Source organism: Corvus moneduloides, chromosome 4 (genome assembly GCF_009650955.1).
Source record: "Corvus moneduloides isolate bCorMon1 chromosome 4, bCorMon1.pri, whole genome shotgun sequence".
Taxonomy (NCBI): Eukaryota; Metazoa; Chordata; class Aves; order Passeriformes; family Corvidae; genus Corvus; species Corvus moneduloides.
The window spans coordinates 52,631,892-52,653,656 of NC_045479.1; the positions used below are offsets into that span (position 1 = coordinate 52,631,892).

Consider the following 21,765-nt stretch of genomic DNA (forward strand, 5'->3'; position numbering starts at 1 on the left):
GGAGAAAAGGTATTACATTATCAGACACTGGTTGCTGTCTGTACCGCACTTCTTGGCAAGGCTAGGTATGATTGTTTTCTTTTTCTTTGCAACAGACTTCTCCTCATACCTTTGGTCTATTATGTGCTTGACTGGACCACAGGAACAGGATATGAAAGTCGTTGTTGGTAGCAACTCTGCTGGAGTACATAATGAAAGTTTTTCCTTTAGCAAAGTAACCTCATCCTTGCCTCAGAAAACTAAAATCTGCAGAAAGCTAGAACCCCAAATAAGGGTATAGCCTTGAAGCCTTTCCTTCTCCATTCTTTCCAGCTTGAAGTACATAGGTGCTCATGTATCTGCTCCTGAGGAAGTAGATTTTCATTTCTTCCCATCCTCCAATAATTACATGAATCCAGGGTAACTGTGTACTTCGGAGACCTGCATGGGGGACTTTTCAACCTTCAGTGCTCGAAAGCAGGAAGAGCAAGAGAAGCACCTTCTCTTAATCCCACTGAGTCATCTCTGCACACATCAGGGTGGTCAATCTTTCTCCTTTCTTACCCCAACAAGATTATTTTCTCTTTAATTTGCAAGTAAAAAATAAGAAATCATTCCATGTTCGTCATTCTACCATGTTAGAAGACAAAAATGAGCCACTGGGATGTTTCAGTCTCTCCATAGAAGAATTTAAGACAGAAACTTGCTGATATTTGCCAGTTTTGGTCCATCAAATTTTATACAGACATGAACCAAAACAAAGAAGCCTTCAAGTATACAAATACAATAACCTAGTGGATGTATCATCAAAACCACTTCTAGACTAAGGGAACAATTTTCTTGTTTAATTGTTCAAAGTCCTACAAGTCACACTTTTTTTGTGCTCTTCTAGCCCAGTGCAGACTAACAGCAGATTTTGAGCACCCACAGCAATGTACAAAGCAAGACTTAGCAATCACCAGGCACCAGAGAATAGAGGAATCCATATAGAGTTTCTACTATAAGTAACAAGTATCTACTTGGTGAAAAATAGTGGTTTTTTCATGTTTTCAGATATTGGAACAGGTTGCCCAGAAGGTTTGCACGGTCTGTCTCCATTCTTAGAAATTTTAAGACCTGCCTGGTAAAGCCCTCAGTAACCTAGTCTGTCCTCACAGCTGACCCTGCTTTGAGCAGGAAGGTGGACTGAATGACCTCCTGAGGACTTACCCAAACTGAACTACCTCATGCCTCTATGTTCTGTTGTATATAAAACCCTCCCAAAAATAAGCAGAATTATCCCCCCAGATTTCAATGCTTCTTCATCACCAACCCTCATATCACAGAGGGTTAGTGATTTACATCAATGTGAATTTAGAGGCAAAAGGAAAAAGAGGGGACAAACAGGAAAAAAAAGAAGGAATACTTTGCACTTCTTTTAATTCAAAACTGCTCATAATTTGATGCAGCATTGAATATTACACTTTCTCATTATGGAAGTTGGTCTGTGACACTGAGAAGTCTTAAATACTGCAGATGTTTCGATCATGTAACAGTTACACGACTTCATGCCACGCTAATCCATATATTTGTTCCTATATTAAGATGGCCTGTAACTACAGACCAGCCTTCAGCATAATATATGAAAAACATTTTATCTGTAATCTGGTTGACTATTTTACAGACAGTGTAAGAAGTTGTGTGATCTCAGTTTAAATGCTTCATCTATGCTGCTTGGTTGTGAGACTTACATAAATACCTTCTTTTTCTTCAGGTTTTCCCTCCTTAAGTAACTGCTAATTTACACTTCCATCACTATGAAGACTGGTTAATAAAATATTTTTACATACCAATTATATTACAGATTAGTGAGAGTAATTAGTGAGTAATTTACAGGCAACATCACTTATCCAACAAAACAACAATGCAGAAATATGAAAATTAGTTTTGTAGAGGATGTTTGAAATGAAGCACATTTAGGTCCAACACGTGAACCTTCGAGACACTGGATGTCCAACAGAATCCTGAATCACCTGTCATCTATTTACAGCAGAAAATTTCTTTTTGATGAACACATGCTCAGAAATGTATGTGCATGCATATGTAATTATCAGAGGGTACGCAGGTGTACAGACCATGGAACATTCCTAAGAATGACTCAAATCGCGTGAGCTGTGACACTGTAAAAGGAGATCCCTGTAGCCTAAGTACCATATACTCTGCACAGGCTTTATCCAAGTGCTTAGCAGCAATCAAATCATGCAAAGATTCCTTGCTGAGTAGCCTCATCTCCTTGGACTGCAGAAATGTACCTAAAATTGAAGGATTCTACAGACAAGGAGGAAGCACTGGACCTGCAGGCAGAAGGGAGATGTTCTGGACACAACAAAACCAAATGATATCAATACTTACTTGGCAGGCATTATAAATCAACTGGTGTTCCAATTTTTTGATCCCTAGAATCTGCTGAAACATTTCATAAAGCTGTTCCTTGCTCAGAATCAGCTCTGATACAGCACTTATGGCCATTCTATTTGGCTGTTTGCAGAAGTCCTCTTCTCCCCTGTATATGGCATCGTATTTGGCTAGCCAAGAACTTAACACTGTCTCTTTGCTTAATCCATCAATTTCTGGCAGACTTCGGACTCTCTTTTCTATGTTTTTCTTAAAAACATCTCTAAAGTCACTTGCAGAACATCCTCCACTGTGGACCATTCTTGCAACCCGGTCACTCTTGAGAAATACCTTTTAAAGTAAAACAAGAGAAAAAAAAAAGAAACACAAAAAGTTAGGCATGGACATAAATACAAAACAATCCCTGTATAAGGGAATACAAGCTAGTATTTTGCTTCTATGCAAGACAGCTTAATATGAAAGAGTTATACTGGCCAAGTTTGCTATGTTTTACATAAAGAAACAAGTGACCATGTTTAAACAATTTTTGCACTGAATAAGTACTTAAACTAAGTAGTCTTACATGTATTTATGCATACATTTACGAAAGCTAGACTAGAATGAACTTTGAATTACCAATAGCTAATTTAAAATTCACCCACAATGAGACACAAATCCAGGAGGAAAAAAAGAAAAAAAAAACCCCAAAAAACTAAAGAAACACCACAATCAATATTAACAATTGAGAGGATAGACTCAAAGACACAGAGCTGTTTCTACTACTGTCGGTACAATACTGGAGACACAATATGGGATTCTCTGTGTAAAATCACCAAAGACCAACATAAAAAAGCTCCTCCCAACTACTCATACTCTAAGATATGACAAAGCAAACTACAGCAAACCAATTAAATCAGCTTCAGCATTCTGTGAAAACTTTGCAGTGTTCAAGAATGGTTGTATTCATCTCTTCATTTAGAAGGGCCTTGGCAAGGTCGATCTTTCCAGACAATGTATGTGGCCGGCATGTAGCTAATTTCTAGTACCAAGTCTCATGACGCTGTTCCTCTACAAGATGCAACCAACAAAAAGCTGATGATGCAGCACAATCAGCTGTGTAAACAATGGATGTGTGCCTTGGGCAGGGATTAAACTACATCACGCCATTGAAAGGATAACTCGGAGAGAACCACCTGGCTTTCTGCAGCAGAGGGAGATGAATCAAGGCCCTCCACCCTGCACGGCTCAGCTGCTGGGGGCTGCTTGGGTGCCACCCAACATCCCAAACACAGCCGAAATGCAAGGCACAGATGAGAAACCACAAAGTCGAAACAAAACCACCACTCTTCTGACTGTCTGCTCTCTTCAGTCAGATGAACTGTATGAACCAGGAATTATGCATGCATTTTCAGACAGTCATTATAGTCACCACGAGCTATGAAATCACGTATGATTTTGTGAGTGGAGATGATAGCACAGTAGAGCTCTGACTCCAGGTATTGTCTCGTGTTAGAAGACAGTGCACCTAACAACCAACCTAAAACACTTCTGTGCTTCATTTGTAAAATACAGAAAAGTGGAGTAGGAGAGGAGCTAAAAAGCTGAGCAGAGGAGTACACAGATGCAAGCAGACCAAGAAAAATTAATTCTAAAATTTTTAGCGCTAGTCAATGCACGTTTTCGTGTAGCATACTTTAAAATGCAGTTACTTACAAAATATATTTTTCAACAGATATCCTAATTGATATTGTACCGAAACGCTGCAGATTAAGCACAGAAGTATTTGCCCAAAGAGATTATTTAAAAAAACCCCATCAGCAATATATGCTAATCACATATTATGCTCTATCTGTACCACAATACATTTCCTTTTATGGAAACATAAGTATCTAAGGTTAAATTCTTACCCATAGTGGGACCTGACATAGTTACTGTCAATTAATGCTTATATTAATTTCCTCAAAAGGCTACACAAATATTGAATCTCATTTCAAAGCAAATAATAGTTAGAAATTCCATTCAGCAATAAAACTTATCAACACAAACAGGTGCAAGGATATTAAGTCTTTCCTTGTTTTAACAGTCTGCAATTACAAATGATTCATCCCTCTAACAGCTTCACTGGTAAAAAAGATGACTTCAAACTTATTTCAGCTACTTTGTACTGTTCATAAACAATATTTAATCTTCCATCACATTAGCTTGCATACCCAACGAGAAAACGCAGATGCAGAAGACAGTGAGAAATTAAGAGTATTTATAGACTCTTCTCACCCAAAATCTCATATTCTTGCAAGATTACACAACTCGATGTATTGCTATTATAACTGGATCGGTCTTATTAAAAATAAAACAAACCCACAAAAAAACCCAACCCCAAACCTGCAAAATACACACTGTAAAAACATCAGCATATCATTCACCTTCATCATCTTCTTTCAGTCTTATTATTTCAAATTATCATTCCTGAATGAAAGGGCTGAAAAGCTGCTAGCACTTTCTTTGATTTATGAACCATACTAATTCAGAATTTATTTGTGATTCTGAAGCTCATTTTCCAAGAGACTGCAGGAAAAACCCATTCCATTTTTTACCCATGGAAGGGAAGCCCTATTGTAACACTTGGTGCACGTAATATTCACAAAATAATGGCATGTTCATGTTGGACAAAGCAACAGGTATGTGCAAAAAGCAAATACAATCTGCATGCGCCCTTGACCGTAAAATGTTCCCTTCTGATGTGTTTTGGGTCACAAACTGTACTTTTATTAAATTTTTAAAAAGTATTCCAAGGTAATTCTTTTACAAGATACAGTGGCTATAGAAGGAAGAGATAAACCCAAGATATAAACCCAAAGTGTGAATAACAGACTATGAAAAACATGGTTTGTTATGCAAAGGAATCCACTGGACCTAAAGCTCTTATTGTACTACTCCTATTTGAGTGGAAATGTACCTTTTTTTTTTTCCTGAGGGGGAAAAAAACATTAACATAATCTTTAAAATGAACTAATTGCATTCAAGATAATTAAAAAGCCATAACATTTTAACAAAACTATTCCATATGCAAGACTTTGTTTGCAACAGAAAACCATAAGAGAATAGAAATTCTTTTAGGAATGTATCATATGTGTCACAAATTTAAAACACTAAGATGCATTTGTCTCATTAATCCTGTTCCTGAAATACATATGGTACACTCCATGTTGAATGTAAAATCCTTTGCTTCAGTTAGACTTCTTGAGATTAATCTCCTTGGTTTCAGAGCTTTCAAAGATTATATGAGCAGCACAATCATTCCCATGAGGGAAAATATTTTTATTGATATTTATCTTTAAAGCAAAATACTAATTAAGTACATCCACTAAATCTCTGTTCTTACTCCCTTTATTCCTGTATTTCAATTGATCATTAGACTTAGTTCTAATTAAATTACTATTCGAAAACTTACAATGTTAAAATGTTATCTCAAGTCTCTCAGCAGTAGGGGGGAACTGGAGAGGAAAAATATTAAGAGGTTTGAATGTAATATATAAAATAGCAGAAAAAGTTATTGTGGGGACAAAGAAATCTAATTCTGCATGGAACTAGACTTGGCAGATAAGCCATGATCTTTTGGAAATCCTCACATTATTTAGAAATAATTTGATAAGACTCAAAGCTTTTAATGAAGCATTTCCTGTTACTACCAACATTTTCCAGATTTCCTCAAAGACATCCTGGATTGACACTGTTGTCAGTCAGCATTTGAACTTTTAGTATCATTACTGGTTTATTGAATCCACAAATCAACATCAACTGTCTGTGTTACCCACTGCTAACAAATTATCAAACACTAAAAAGGAATGCTCTATTAACAAATAAAATGCATTCTGGAGAAAACAGATAGTTCAAACACAGGTTTTGATGGGCCATATATATCTACTTTGAGGAACTTTTTCAATTCAAGTTTTTTAGAGTCCTTCTAAACACTTTTGCACTGAATCACACCTTCAGTTTCTGATGGATAAAGTTCAACTCACTCAAAGGTGAGATAACATGTTTTAAAAAAACCCCAATAACAATTTTAATCTACTGAAGCGCTGTTTAAATTCACTTTCTACCTATCATTACATATATGCAACTTCATCTGCTGCAAATGCTAATAAAAAAGCTTAATTCAAATAGTCTTTAGCACTAGATAGTTACATTGAAAGTACAGTTTTGCTTAAAAATGAAAAATCATTATTGAGCAGTGCCTACAACTTGAGAAAATGTTGGAAATATTACAAAAAGAACTGATTTTCACTTCTAGAACACACCCCTTAAATAACTTTTCTACTTATTGGACATCATACCGAATTTAACTAATTACATAATCAGGCAACACAAGCATGATTATCTTATTCTCTACTGTAAAGCTTAGGAAAAAAAAATTCAAGCAAATGCAGTAGGTGGACTACAGGTGGACTACAAGGATGATTTCTCAACCTCTGATAAGAAAACTTCTTGCTCATCTGACCTCTGTACACCTTCTAGTACTGCAACAGCACCAATGTTCTCCTCCTCTTTAAGCAATGCAGCACTTGGAGTTTCATTTGCCACAAGAGCCGCTAGAGACTTTTCTTTATTTTTGATGGTCACTTCTGTTCTTGCAGCTTTGAGGAGATCACATTTACACTTTAGACACATCCTATGTCTTAACAGTCAGGGCTCAATGCATCATCTTTCATGGAAAATATGATGGCAGCTCAAAATGCACACTACACGTCTCTGGGACAGCAAACTGGTAGACATACTAGACACCATCTGAATCAGTTTATTACCTTTCTTTACAATACATATTTCAACCTCCATAACAGCTTTTTCCATTTCTGTTAAATTCTGGCATTCTGGATGCAAACTCTTAGGTTCCCTGCACACTCCAGCACAGTAATAGGTGTGTGACAGGTGCACTCAGCCACATGACCAAACCAGCAGTACTTTGGTACAGGCTCCAAAGGAGGTCATGGCCTGGGCCATAGCTTGGCCAAGAGCTCCTCTAGTTCCCATCTCTTCTCTGAAAACCCACAAAGGAGCACAGTGACCCAAGTGACCACTGGTGCATATGACCTTGAAACACTGATCAGGCCACTCACACATGAATAGTGGGTGGCTTTTCCAAGACTTGTTTATCAAGGAACCAAGAAGGCTGTGGGCACAAGAAATCTCATGCATACCTCTCCCATTGCATGTAATTTCACTAAAAGCCAATCACTGTGTTCCATATACATGACAGATGAAATGAGTTTTCTTTGAGCTCTACCACCTAAACAGCCTGGCTGCATAGGGGTGATCTTCCCTTGAGCGTCTCAAGGCTGAGACCCTTTACCAATGGCAGATCTTTGGTAAGCAACCCATATTGTGTGTAATCTTTTAGTATGATAACTTTGACTTGTGCCTTGGTAGCTTTACTTGTGCCTCTGTAGTTTTCAATCACTGTTTAAATGACTGCGCCACATAGTAACAGAGTGAGCATTCATATTAAAAATGCTTTTGCTAGTACCATTCACAAGGCTTCTTTAAGGAATCTAAATCACCCATTCATGACAAGGGGGAACGAATAAAAAACACAGCTCTTACACAAAGAGAGGGCCTCTAAGTAATGGGTCACCCAGGAGTTCTGGTACCTTCCTCCTTCTATTACTATGATTACTTGTACACCGTTCCGAATTAAGCAAAAACCAATCTTTACTTCCAGACTACCAACCACAGCTGTAACAGGAATCTCTGCACTGATGCAGACCATAGGAAATGCTTCATTACCTACACTTGAGCATTCATAAATGGTTGCAACAACTGCTCCAACTGATGCTGCACATTATTTTGCCTGTTGAAGTACATATGTCCTTCTAATTAGGACTATGCAGGTCTCTGTTGGCCTCCTGAAGCTTGCTAAGGGGCTGCAAGCACTACGGTGTGGCCATTGCGCTAGCACCACCAATCCAAACACATTCTTTAATGGTGATGTTCTTGCAAAGACTCCACCAGAGGCTGACCCAACTGTAAATGTATTGCTGCATGAGGGCCAAACACTGCCCTCCTACACCAGCACAATGACTGATGAACCAGAGTTACCTACCTAGATCTCCAATGAGCTCATTCAGGACAATGTACTGCAACTGATGTTTGGGGCATCCTTAAACCTCACTAATGTTAAAACAGAACCTTTTCAGATCACTTAGAGAAAAGACTGTCATATAAGGCCTAAAGATACGTCTCTTTGGATATTTTTTTCAGAAGAACCCTATCAACCAGAAACAGATACACAGCTATGGAGGGCAACATTTTGTTCTTATGGAATTGTTCTTGTTTTAAAGGAATTTTCTTCTCCTTTAAGCTTACCAGAAGCAAAGCTGGAACTATATTACAATTAATGGCAACTATGTCATATCAGAAATTGTCAATTAAAATAAAAAAATAAAAATGAACAGAAGTACCTTTTTGATAAAGACTGAACAAGGGCAAAAAGGACTTCGATGGAAGTCCAAGGAACATTCAAGTCCGTGAATGCTTTTCAGGTTTCTGATATACTTTTCTGATGTGTTCTGTACTCAAGCTCCTGCTGTGCTTTGTACAATTACCAGAAATCTTAAGTTTATGACATACAGAATACTTTTTTTTAAAGAGAGCAATTTTCAGGGCTAAACTGAGCTCTAAAATTTCTGCAAAAGACAATAATTCTGTTCTTGCAAGCTAGAAGGAATTGAAATAAGTTTCTTATTTAAAAATTGGATGTGACATGCATCATCATGTTGTGCTAGAAGCATTACTTGAGGCAAAACAAAGCAGAGGACATTTACTGTGTAATATTAAACAGCCCCTTTGCAGCTACTGCAGCAGCTCTTCAAAGCCTTTCATACCACAGCTCATTAGCAACGCTTGTCACTGTCAACAGGACCAGCTGACACACCCCTCAGTAGTTCTACTCTAGACTGAAACCACTACAATGCATCACACCAAGAGCTGGGGCTAGTTTGATGAAGGAGCAAAACTTTCTGACAGTTTGGAGAACAGCTTCCACAACTACACATTTTAAGAACAAAGGCTTATTCCTAGTAGCAATTAACGTATATCATGACCAGCGCTATCTGCTTCTATACCTTGGAGCTGCTGACAAAAATATTGTTTCAGATATGATGTTCTCACTGCACTTATAAAACACGACACTAAAAAAACACACCAAAAATTATTAGGTTGATGCTTAGATTAGTTCAACTAAGCACATTACAAGAACAAGATCATTTTGGGTCAAAAGTAAATAGCTAATGTAGCAGCATCATCCATCTAAGAGTAATATTAATTATTTTTACGCTACTTGAATAAAATTACTGCATCGGCTACTGAAATAGCATTTATATTGAAAAAGACATTAATAGTTATCAATGCATTTTAATAGCTACTTCTAATAACTTTTGGCTCTTGAACATGAGTGGAAATTGAGCTAGTTAGTGAGATTTGCTCAGTATTTTGAAACCAGAAGCACTTTTCACAATTTTAGAAAAAAAAATAAATGGGGCATTGCTTGCAGGTCTTCTTCCTCCCTTGTTCCCTTTCATACCTGAGAAATATCCTCCAGGCATTATTTTGATTTTTTTACAATGAAATTATCAGACTTAAAGGGTCATATTTTTCAATCTATGTAAGTCTTCAGAACAGAGTCCTCACCTTCAGGTAAAAGCAAAAGATTGATATTTTAAGAAATCACACTTATAAACTCTGATTACTCTATTTCAGAATTCCCATCATTATTTTGTTAATGAAAGGTTACTTCTCTTAGAAGTATACTACATCATATAGTTTTCCCAAATTTTAGGGGGGTGGGAAATCTGAAATTAAAAAAAACCTTTAATTTTGGCTAACAGTGAGGTTGTGGCTTTTTGTTTGTTTTTAAAACCTCTTTAGAGCATCACATTACATAAAGGTGAAAAAAGGAAACAAAATTTAAAGTAATAAACCATCATCATCCAAAGAGCCATAATAATTTAATATTTTTCCTTTTTTTTTTTAATATATCTACTACCCTTCCTGAGCATATTAAGCTATGATTTCTTCTTACTAAGTTTAATGGTTCAGAAACCATCACAAGTTGAAATCTTCAGGTGATTTACTTTGCTTTCTTCAGCTCTTTTGGGCACTACAGCTGCGCACTGGACATTTACCACAGCTTAGCAACCAGCTATCTGTAAAAAAAACCCACCAAAACTCAAACTCTTGAAAATTAAAATGTGCGCTACTGCTCCAGGGTTACATGCTTGTAAGCGTACTACACAACACTGTGCACTGGGATTTGTTCTTTGGCAGCTTTTTCAAAATGCACAAGCAATTGTCAGTGTCTACCCAAATTGCTGTTCCTGATGGCTACACATTTCACAGACTCGTGTACTGCAGTGTTCGTGCTTTGGGCATAAGAACAAACAGAGGTATAGGGACAATCCATAAAAAAACCACAGAACTGTTTCACCCAGAAGCAGTGTTTTCTCCTGGATTCATTTATTAAAGTTAACCAGATACCCTGTTGGAACAAGCATATTTATCCTCCTTTCACGGCTGACAACTGCAACAATAGTTTTTGCACCCTAGTGAGACATAGTATATAGATTGCTGCCTACGTGAGAGTGGGTGTGGATTACTTTTGCTATTCCTCCACCTGGACTAGGCATTGTGATCTTCACTTTAACAGTACAGCTTCCCCTTTGACCAAGCCCCATTGCTCAGGCTAAAGCATGTTGGGGGACTTCGTGCCTCATGGTACTGGCCCTCAGGTGGTACCAAGATTCTGGGGAAGTTGTTCTCCAGATATCACCAGGATGTATTCCCTCCTGAGTGAATTTGCTCACACAGGCAATGAAATGTTCACATAATTTTAGATCTCTGCAGGCTGATCCGCAGCCACATATTCAACTCTAGCAGCCACAAAGATGCAAATCTTCCCCAAAGATGATGCCTGAAAACGCTCATGCTAGACCCTGCATGGGGGCAATTACAAGCAAGCAATTACCAAAATGACTTTTCATCTTTCAGTTGTCTATGCCAGGGAGAAATTAGCTGATAAATAGGTAAAACAACAGCAGAAATAGATCTGTATATTTAAAAATGTTGTGATGCTTGGTTTGTTGAAACATAAGGAGCAGCCAGCTGTTAAAAGAAATCTTTATAATTCTTTGTCCAGTAATGGCACTGTTTCCTCTGCGTATCGCTTTTCTCCTTGCTAGGATATTGTACAAATGCTGTAGGCAATGCCATGAGGTCTGAAATCACACCTAAATGGTCAACTCACCTTTCCTATTTAATTGTGGAAACAAAGCTTATGTCATTGGAGACTGAGCAGCTTCCGTACAGGCCTAGGCTCTTCTATCCATTAACTCTCTCCTGATAAAAAAGCTGTATTATCCCTGTAGATGTTTCTCAAGACCATTAGATATAGGAGGAAGAACAGACCACACACAGTGGATCTAGAATAAATCATGAAGTTCAATAGTTCCACAGCAGAAATGGCACTTCAGCTGTCATCCTGCCCAGGGGAAGATGTTAATTAGCATCACAGCAAGAAAAACCCAACTCCATGCTAGATGTGAGATGTTCTCAACATCTTTTTAATATATTGACTGATACAGACCATAAGCACAAGGAGAAATATATTTTATACTGAGCAACACACAATCCCAAAGGGAGGGAGAAGAGTTTTATGCTTTGATGAACACATTTGTTTGCTTGCAAGTTAAATGCAGGGCTTGTCTTGTCACCAAGCCAGATAAGTTACCAGAACTTGTTCTTCTGCTATTTTCCCAATTTACTCAAGAATTGGCAATCAAAGCAGACATGAAACTGCTACAGCAGAGAAATACAAAGCAGAGGTTTTCCTTGTCCACGTAAGGAATTTCTTCCTCCACTGTGTAGGGTTTCAACGTGCTCACTGTCTTTGGTTATATGCATCACCATCTACCTTACAAATTACAAAGAAGTAATTTGCAAAGCCTCTTTTTGCCAAAGTGCGTTTTCTTGGTTAGTAAAGTGAAATTTAATGAAAGCATTAGGAGCTGATCAGCACATTGTTTCCAGAGTTTCTTTCCTCTTTATAAGAGAGCTAACAGCTTGTTCTCCAGTAAGCTGATCCTGCCTGACCAGAACTCCTCCCTTTGGTGATCAATGGAAAGTTCCAGGTGATGAGAATTTCAAAGGGTCTACTTTAGATAGCATAAGCCTGAAAAAGGCTGTTAAATTGAATGTGTAATACAGCATGCCTTGGCAATGTCACTGTAAAAAGGCTTACTCTCACTTCACTATTGGTCCCTATTTTCCAGCAGGAAAGTGTAGGTGTCCAACGTAAGGAAGGTGTCCAACCCTGACTATGAGGGAAGAAGATGAAGGACAACAAAAGCAGATTAAAAAAAAACAAAGCAGAAAGAAAAAAAACAAAGATTGAAAAAAACCAGACTTCAAAAAGGAAACATATTTACACAGAAATAATGGGTATCAAACAGAGCCTTGCTAAAAAGGATCAGGAAAAAAAAATTACTTAGCATATTTATCTATTTCACAATCAACAGATGATGACTAGTTTACACGTAACTACCTCTGGTACCTGCAAACTTGAGAAAAACACACATCTGCTTAAAATCAGTAACTCACATTTTCATTTGCCTTGCTAAAAAACTCCTCAATTCTCCGACTTTTTGGTGTTTACTCAGGGCTGTACAGAACACAGTAAGCCCCAGCACTTCATCTCTTATCATAGTGCTACCTCTTAGGATGCAATCTTACTAAATATAAAATCCAATTTCTTGCATTAACTTTGAAAAAAATTGAAGTAAATGGGCAAGTACAATCAGGAAGGGGGAAAACAGTCCTTCACTTCTCTAAATTTTCCTCTGGAGTCACTTGTGGTTCTAGTTTTTATTCCACTTGACTGAAAGTGGAAGTTATGTAAGTGACAGTTTTCATCACTGGTATTACACTGGGTTCCTTCTGTCAGAGATGGAAAGAATTGGTTATTTCAATTCCCTATTACCATTAATGTGCTTTTGCATTAACCATTTTTACCTGAGTATAGATTAACAGCTTTTAGTTCAAATGAGCATACTACTATATCTCTATTTTTAAACATAGTACCAGGCACTCTGTAGACAGACCAGGTCTGCTGAGATCCTTTCAGTCCCGATCACCCACCACCACCCTAAATACTTTCATGCTGTTTCAGAACATAATTTTTTTACTGATCAATGCCTCTTTTTCATTTCCATTTTATATATTCTGTCACTGCAGCTGAATGCTCAAAAAGGACGTGAGCAAATAGAAATTGGGCTGAAGCCACCTGAAATGTCGTCTCATAACATTATGTTTTTTCTGTTTTAGCAACTGAAAAAGTGCCAGCAAACTGACAACTTAAGTAAATAACCTGCCACTTTCTTCCCCTGTAATGATTAGTTCTAGTGGCTTATTTTTTTGGCAGAATAGAAAGGGCACTGTTGGGCGGGGAGAAAGGTTAAAGCACTGACTTCACTCTGTGGCCTAAGGAAACTGGAAAAGAACTCACACATCATGAATACTGCAGAACTCGAGTAGTCACTGGAAAACAAAGACAAGAATAGAACCTCTTAAGCCTTTGAAGGCTTATTGGTGATGTCCTATCTGTCAATATGGCACCTTTCTCCTACTGTGATCCCCAGGATTTAAGGCAACAACAGACACATGGGAAAATGCAGCCACTTTGCATCTAAGAAAAAACTTCTTTTGCAACCTGTGAAAGGCGACATCGTTTTAACGGTATTCTTGAGAATTAGATGCAGTGTGCAGAAGTGACAGCACAAAAGATCTATGACCAAGAACCACAGCTGTGTACTTCCCATTCCAAACCAAACAGAAAAGGCTGCTTGCACCTGTTGCCTCCTGCATGACCCAACAGCTGCTAGGATAGTTCACCACCACTGTTTAAAAATAATTCCAACATTACTAAAATAAGGGAAGTAAGAACAAATAGGCTGAACAGGAGAAAAGAAGGTAACAACTGCCACAGGTAACTAGAACTGCATGACTGGAGGCAAGTAAATAAAAAGACTCAAACTAGAAGATTAGAGGAGTACAAACCATCCTGCAATCCATGTTTAGCTGTGCAATTCACCCGTTTTAGACCCCATTCCATATTCTGGGCCATGCTACACCCCTCCAGAGGACAACCCGGAGCTCCTGAATGCAGGCTCTACTTTGAAGCACTCCCTAGAGGAACCTCTCTTGCCACAATAAGGACAGAGAAGCTTGCAAAGATTAGTGTCCAGACTGTCACAAAACATCCCAAGGCAAGTGGCACAAATACCTTCCAGGAGTTCTAAATTGTCACAACAGAAGACTTTGAATCATTTGGGGAGAAACAGGATGGAACAAACCAGCTGAGTTTAATTGCAAGCTGATGTGATAGATAATAGTAGTTCTGTGATGCGAATGTATCTGGTGCCACAAAAATTTCTTCCTTGCTTCTCCTAAAAGACAATCTGTACTTCAAAGTGTTTCTGTTTTAAGAGGAAGATAAGAACAATGGAATATGAGTGCAGATGCAGGCAGGGACAATGCATCATGAAAATGGGAGTGCTTGGGGAATTGTCTGTTATATCTTTGCACTTAGAATGCATTATTATTTGTGTGGACGTTTCTCAACAGCAATACCATCTCATCACTCATTAGAATGCATTTCTATTCTGGAAAGTTATAAAGGATAATCAGAGCTGGCAGACACTAAGCCATTGGCATGTAGGATTTAGCTGCTAACTGTAGTCTTACAAATATTTTTATTCCGATACCACTTTCTTTAAAAGTCAACCTTTATCATAAATACATTCCCTCTCTCCCCTTTTATTAAGTGTAATCTTTGTGTGTCAAAAAACAACAATACATTTTCCTTGATTAATTTTTTGCACGGGTGATCAATTCATGGTGTCGGCAGGAATGTTATAATACACAAAAAAGCTTCAAAATGTATTTTAAATCTTAAATCCTTCCTTAGATTTAATAATCACCCAGCTGGCTGCACTTCAGACAGAAATGCTTCAATGGGAAGATTAATGAACAGTTGGTCTGCAGTTTAATCCCTCTAGATTTCAGCATGCAGAATGCAAACTTTTACAAGCTGGACTATTTTTATGCATTCCAATTATATGTCAAGGTCCAAATAGCTTTTATGGTAACTTTGAGGCTTCTTAGTCATAGTTTTCTCTCTCTTTAGAGTACTTAAGTTTTAGAAAATATTAATTCACGACACTTCAACATTCTCTAGACCATTTTAAAGATTACTTTTCAAAATATCAAGTCAGAAACACCTTCAATTTCTTATTTATTTATTTTATACAATCATCAGCTATTTTGCCTTGCTAGCAGTATATTCTATGGCAAAGATTTAACTGATCAAACAATTTAAGACACGAAAAGTGAACAGTTAACAACTTCTTCTCTACAGCCACTCTCTACAGCCACACCAGCCAGGTATAGCCTCTACCTCCTACAGGAACAACTGCTGCCCGTCAAGCTCCCACTGCCCCTGACCTCCATGGTGTCCATACTGCTCAGGCAATGCCTGAAGTCCAAAAGAATGGCAAGCTGAGGTAAGAAAATTTGTACCCAGGCTGGGATGATGGGGAAGACATTGTCCATATGCCTTTATCCTCCTCCCTCAACATTTCCACAAACATGCCTTTCCTTTCCTGGGTTTCCAGAGGGAGATGCTGATAATAGCAGAACAACCCATGAAACTTCTTTTGTAGTTAATGGGGCAGCCCAAAATTATTACAGTCAGAGGAACCTCTTTCCTAGAGATAACTATAGTTGTGTACCAAGGGACAAAACCTAGTTATCTATCTAGTGTAATTCAAGATCTTGCAGAGTTTTGTTGGACAGTTACACATAGAAGCAAGAAAAAAAAAATCTTCACAGAGCTCTTATAATTGAGGGCCCCTCCAAAAAAACACCCAAAGCCCTGAACTTTTTTGCTTCACAACTCCCAGCAACAAGTACAGTGTGGAGAACTGAGGATGGAAAAAGAAATAAAAACCAACACCACCATGATGTTGAAAGGTTCTCCTTCTCCAGTTTGCTCCCAGTCTGGTTTCAAATTCACCCTAACAAGGCTTCACCTCCTTTCTCTTTTCTCCAATTATGGGCACCAGTTTCAATAAACTAGAAAGGTACAGGAATGTATGCTTACTGTTTAGCTTTGTCTCTCAAATAAGAGTAGCACCTACATTCCAAAATGTTTTCAAGCTAATCCAGTGAAGAACTTTGGCAAGAAATGCAAATGGTTTACAAATCAAATGTAATAAGCAAACCAACATTACCCTCCTGCTGTAAAAACTGCTTACACTGCTTACACCAAGATAAAGCTTAAGTTATTTGGTTATTGTGACTAGCCTATTAGTCATAATGCATCATAATGCATTTTTAATGCCCAGAGAGAAGACCACGTATCTCTTGTCACCCATAAGGTTAAATCCTGACCACTGCAAAGCCAAAGTCTGATTGCAGATTCTTCTAATTTTAGTCTTTGTACTGTTATTCCACTCAATTTCTAGTCATAATTCCACTAATGCATAAGATTTTTCATTTTTTATTACAGCTTCTTTTAGACTATCCTCAAAACATATTTCCCACTTACTTATCTAATAAACAGACTTACACTGATCTAAGTAGTTTTTATAAAAAAGTAATTCAATTTTGCATCAGGCTATTTGGAAACATTTGCACTATTCATCTGCCAACTTCTGAAACACATTACTCATACCAAGAGCCTTCTGTCATCTTCTAACACAGATTTTCTAGTTTGATGGTCCAAAGAGCCCAGAATAATCCCTCAAGGCTTTTTATTTTAATCATAAATTTTATGACAGCCAGAAACAACCTCCTTATCATGGTCACTTCTACAAATGATAATACCTTTCAACACACTTATTACTACAGACAGGCTAATTTACTGTAGAGAATTTGCATATTTATCATGATCACTATTTAAATACTAAAAAAAATTCAGTTACAATAGAAGCCATAAGCATGTATTTAGAATTTGTATTGTGGTGTCGTTTCAGAATTCATGGCTCCATTCAGTGAAATAATTCAGATTATCTCACCTTCACACTAGGAACTTAGCCCATAAAACATGAAACAGGCAAAAGGCTAGAGAATTCAAACATGTCAGAGGTAAAGACTAAGAAAAGGAAAAGAACTATAACAAGAAACACACTATTGGAAGGTAATTCTAATACTTGCTGCAGTCACAAAGTCAGTACGCAGCTGCCCAACAAGACAAAAAAAGTGAATATTGGAACTGTGAAGCCCGGCACATTGGAGCAAAGCTGTGCAGCAGCTATGCCATGTCCCAGAGCACGTGCTTGTGGAGCAGTCACAGCTAGGAAGAGGCACACACCTACAAGACGCATGCAAGCTGCAGCAAATACGAGAATGCTGCCTTGGCACTACCTGGAGCTGCCCTCGTTCTCACCTAGCACATCCAATTGGTTTTGGCAGGCACTTCTTCACATGCTGACAGAGCCAAGCTCAACATCTCAAGATACTATACATTTTGGCAGGTTGCATTTGGAATCTGTCTGCATTAAATTACAGCATTAAACTATACCAGGCACAGAGCAAGGTTCATCTTCAGCCATGCAATCTTCAGGAAGCAATTAGAGCTGCAATGCCATCAAGTAAGAAACTGGCAGTGAAACCATCATGGCAGTGAAACCATCATAGAGGCAGTTCATAAACACATTGTCAAAAGGCAGGAAAACTTCACTGTCACACTCAGCCTTTGATGGTTTGGGATGCAAAGAACAACTGACATCAAGAATGAAACAGCCACTGCTAGACTTGAATAAACCCTAAATTGAAAGTTAAAAAAAAGCAGTTATGTCTCAATGCCAGCAACAGAAATAAATTTACATTGGAATTTGACAAGATTTAAGCTTTACTTTGAAAAAAGATCCATGCTAGCTTTCCAGCAAGACTTCCCTGTACTTAATTAAAAGCAAGATTCAACCTTTTTAACAGCTGTCTTTATCTATGCCATTTTAGTTAAGCTTCAGTCTAAATTGAACACATAAGAAAATACCAGTATTTCCAGATGCTAAGGTTATATTTAAAAAATATTTTTAAAAAAGAAATAGTAATCTAGGAGGAGGAAACTTTGAATATCAAGAACTTAGATCCATTGGGTAATCCAGATAAACAGTCCTTGAACTCAACAATTAATCTCCTGTGCATCAGCCCTTCAAGGTTTCCACGGTTTCGTTTTCTAGTCAAGAAACTTTCAGTGGCTTCCCAGCCCCCACAAAGTAATCTTCCTCTATAGCCTGTAAGACTGGGTATGCTCCCTGCTGAAATATTCCTAGGAGGTCTTTCATCCTGGAAGATACAGCCTCCCCTCATCCAAGGTCTGCCCTGACTCCATGTGCAGCACCCACTGAAACATGGCCTGGGTGTCTCTCTCATGGCTACCCAGACATACTCAGAAGTAACACTAAACTCAGCAAAGGCATGAAACTGGATGCACTGTTTTTTCCATCAAAAACACCGTTTACGAACAGTGCCCATTTTTTAACATTATGCCCACGGAGTTAACAGGTAAGGAAGTCATAAGGTGAGAAAAAAAGGAAGTTTTGTTGCATATTGTCATATATAGCATGGTTCCAGCCCAAAAGTAACGTAGGAACTCTAATTTGCTAGTACTTTCTGGATATTATGCTACATTTCATTTAGTGGTTTTTGTTTGGTTGGTTTTAGTTTTAAGAGTAAACCTGAGGCTGGGCTTTCACTCCGCAGCTTTACTTAGAGAAGAGAAATTGAATGACTGGAGACAGCTTCAAAATAACCCATAATACCATAGAGACTTTATCTAAATGCTACATAAGCAATATGAACTTCTGACTCCAACACAGTCATAGAGATCAATGTCATCAATCTAAAACCCAACAGAACTGTTATTGACTTCCTCATCTTTCTAGATAACACCTTCTGATATTTCAGTTGAGAATGGAAGACAGTAATTCAGTTTTTCTCATATTATCTAGTTAAGAACACTGCCAACAGTGTCGGAAAAAAGTTACATTTTCTGATTTGTGCAAATAGGAGTAGGAAAGAAATGTACCACAGATGCGTATCCCAAGCACACAAAGGTGGCTTCTCTCCTGACTTATCCTATTTTACTCCTGAAGGTGTTTAATTGGGTGCACTTCACTTTGTGTTTTTATGTAAGAATTATGAGCAACACACTACATGAAAAAAATACTTTTAAAGCTTCTTCATATGTCACAACGGAATCATGATTATCTGTATCTAAAAGTGAAAAAGTATGGAGAGGGCTTGAACAGGGGCAGCATTATCTTTTATTAAAAAAGAAAACTGCTATCTGTGGACAAAGTTTTAATCTGCTACAGAATTCTGGAAAAAAGGTGAAAAAGCATTGTCCAATTATTTTCCATATAACCATTAAACTTAAGGTTCTTTCATTGATGAAATTTGAATTATTGTGTGTGCATGCATTAGCACCAGCTCTGTCACCTAAATACTGACATCTAACAACCAATAATATTATAATTCAGTTTTCCCTGCACATCATTAAAATGCTATGAAAAAGAAGTAGTCTTGAGCAGAAACACTTATGACAGTCTGAGACTGGCAGCCACCAAAAGGCAGCCAATACCTCTTGCCCAAGTTCCTCATCAAGTGTTCAGTGGCTATCTGGCAGCTGACTCAAATCTGCTGATTATCTCAATTCCATGAATCAGTCATATAAATGGAGGAGCTGATCCAGCTGAAAATTAACAAAAAATGGGTAATTGAAATAACCTGCTCCATCTCTCTGTGAGTTGACAGACCTGGCTCACAGCTTGGCTATGCAGTGGGGACAGCGAGATGGGGGGGACAGAAATTTTCCCACTGGCAGTTTTCACTAAGGTCGCTTTAAATGAATTCTCAAACCACTGCATTTGAAAGCATTTACACACACATCCTAAAAACCATTTCACTCTTTCCATTTATTTAAGCCATCAAATATTTAAGTACTTGTGGCATGCAGACATCAGAAGCCCTTTATAATGCAACAAGCTGGGAAAACTCAGGGACAGACCTCAGAAGGACCCTGCAGCTCTGACGGCAGGAATTTACCATGCAGCAGAAGTTCCAGGCCTGGGTGCCTCCACATGCTAAAAGTATTGTACTAGGAGGCTTGGCATAACATTACAGGGTTCACAGATGTCTAAACACAGACAAAGGGATGATATCTAAAGCTCTTATTTCTCTTCAGAGCTCCAGTGTCAAGCATCAAGCTCTCTGACCTAATGTGCCTCACAGTCCTGGAGAGAAATGGTCAAATAATTTCACTGAGACACAGGCAAGAAGCTACTTCCTTCAAAATGTGAGGTAATGGAGGTCGGAATAATGAAAACTGTATCTCCTGTTTTCGAAAGAATGAATTCTGTATCAATGAGGAGACTGACTTTCCTCAGTCAAGGACCCTTCTCCATCTTCCTAATAGAGCTGAGACATGGGAAGTCAGCTCTCTGGATTAATGATATTACAAAGTTCACCTGGGAGGAACCAGTATTTATTCTTATTCCCTCCTTTTAGGCATGGTAATCTGTTTTAACCAGCAACAAATTAATCTAAAATACATAAACATGAACATGAACAAATCACTGGAGAGAAGCCCCAGAGAAGATAAAATGCCAGTAGAGTAGACAGAAAAATAGATAAAAGCTCTGAAGAAGCCATTGCTATTACAGTTCCTAAAGTCAGAAACTGCTCACAATCTTAACATGACTTTGTTTACATCTTTAGAAAATAAATATTTAACCTTCTGAGCAAGGAATCTGACTCAGTTACCATATGTGAAGTCTGATAAGGGAAACCTAGCTTATATTTAACTAATATAGCAAGGCCATAGCTATTCTGATCTTAAAGGTTCCAAGCAACCATCTTCATCATATGAAGGTCTACCTAAAGAGTTAATGACTGTCATATTAATTACTATGATACTATTTTTTCCTTGCATTAACAAGACATATAGCTAAAACTGTGTCTCCTTTTGCCAGACTAAAACTGGTTTAATAGCAGTTTCAGGTATCAGTTAGAAAAGATGCTAACACCCATGGCATTTTCATTTATAGCACTTTTTTTTTCTACAAAAAGTGCCAAATCAGAGGCAGAGAACATGCATCTTTGTCTTGATAACTACAAAATTTCTCCTCTCCTCTTCCCCCTATGAATATTTCTCTTATAAATCTCCTACATTTAATGTGTTCTCAGTTATACCGATTGTAGCCAGTCACAGTTGTTTTTACTCGGTGTAATTGCAGGCTCGCCTTCCTTGTGGATGTGGTTGCTTTTATCCACCACATTTGCAACTACAGTTTGTGGGTA

The 21,765-nt window shown here is 37.9% G+C and overlaps 1 protein-coding gene across 26 annotated transcripts in view; it reads right to left on the reverse strand.

Annotated features, from left to right (window-relative positions):
• Positions 1-21,765, reverse strand: part of CADPS2 (calcium dependent secretion activator 2) — a 292,543-nt gene that overhangs the window by 192,008 nt on the left and 78,770 nt on the right. For all 26 annotated transcript variants that reach the window (XM_032105953.1, XM_032105977.1, XM_032105974.1 and 23 more), the window contains exon 3: positions 2,371-2,703. In XM_032105953.1, the coding sequence (XP_031961844.1) occupies positions 2,371-2,703 (333 nt within the window). The remainder of the gene's footprint in view (positions 1-2,370; positions 2,704-21,765) is intronic.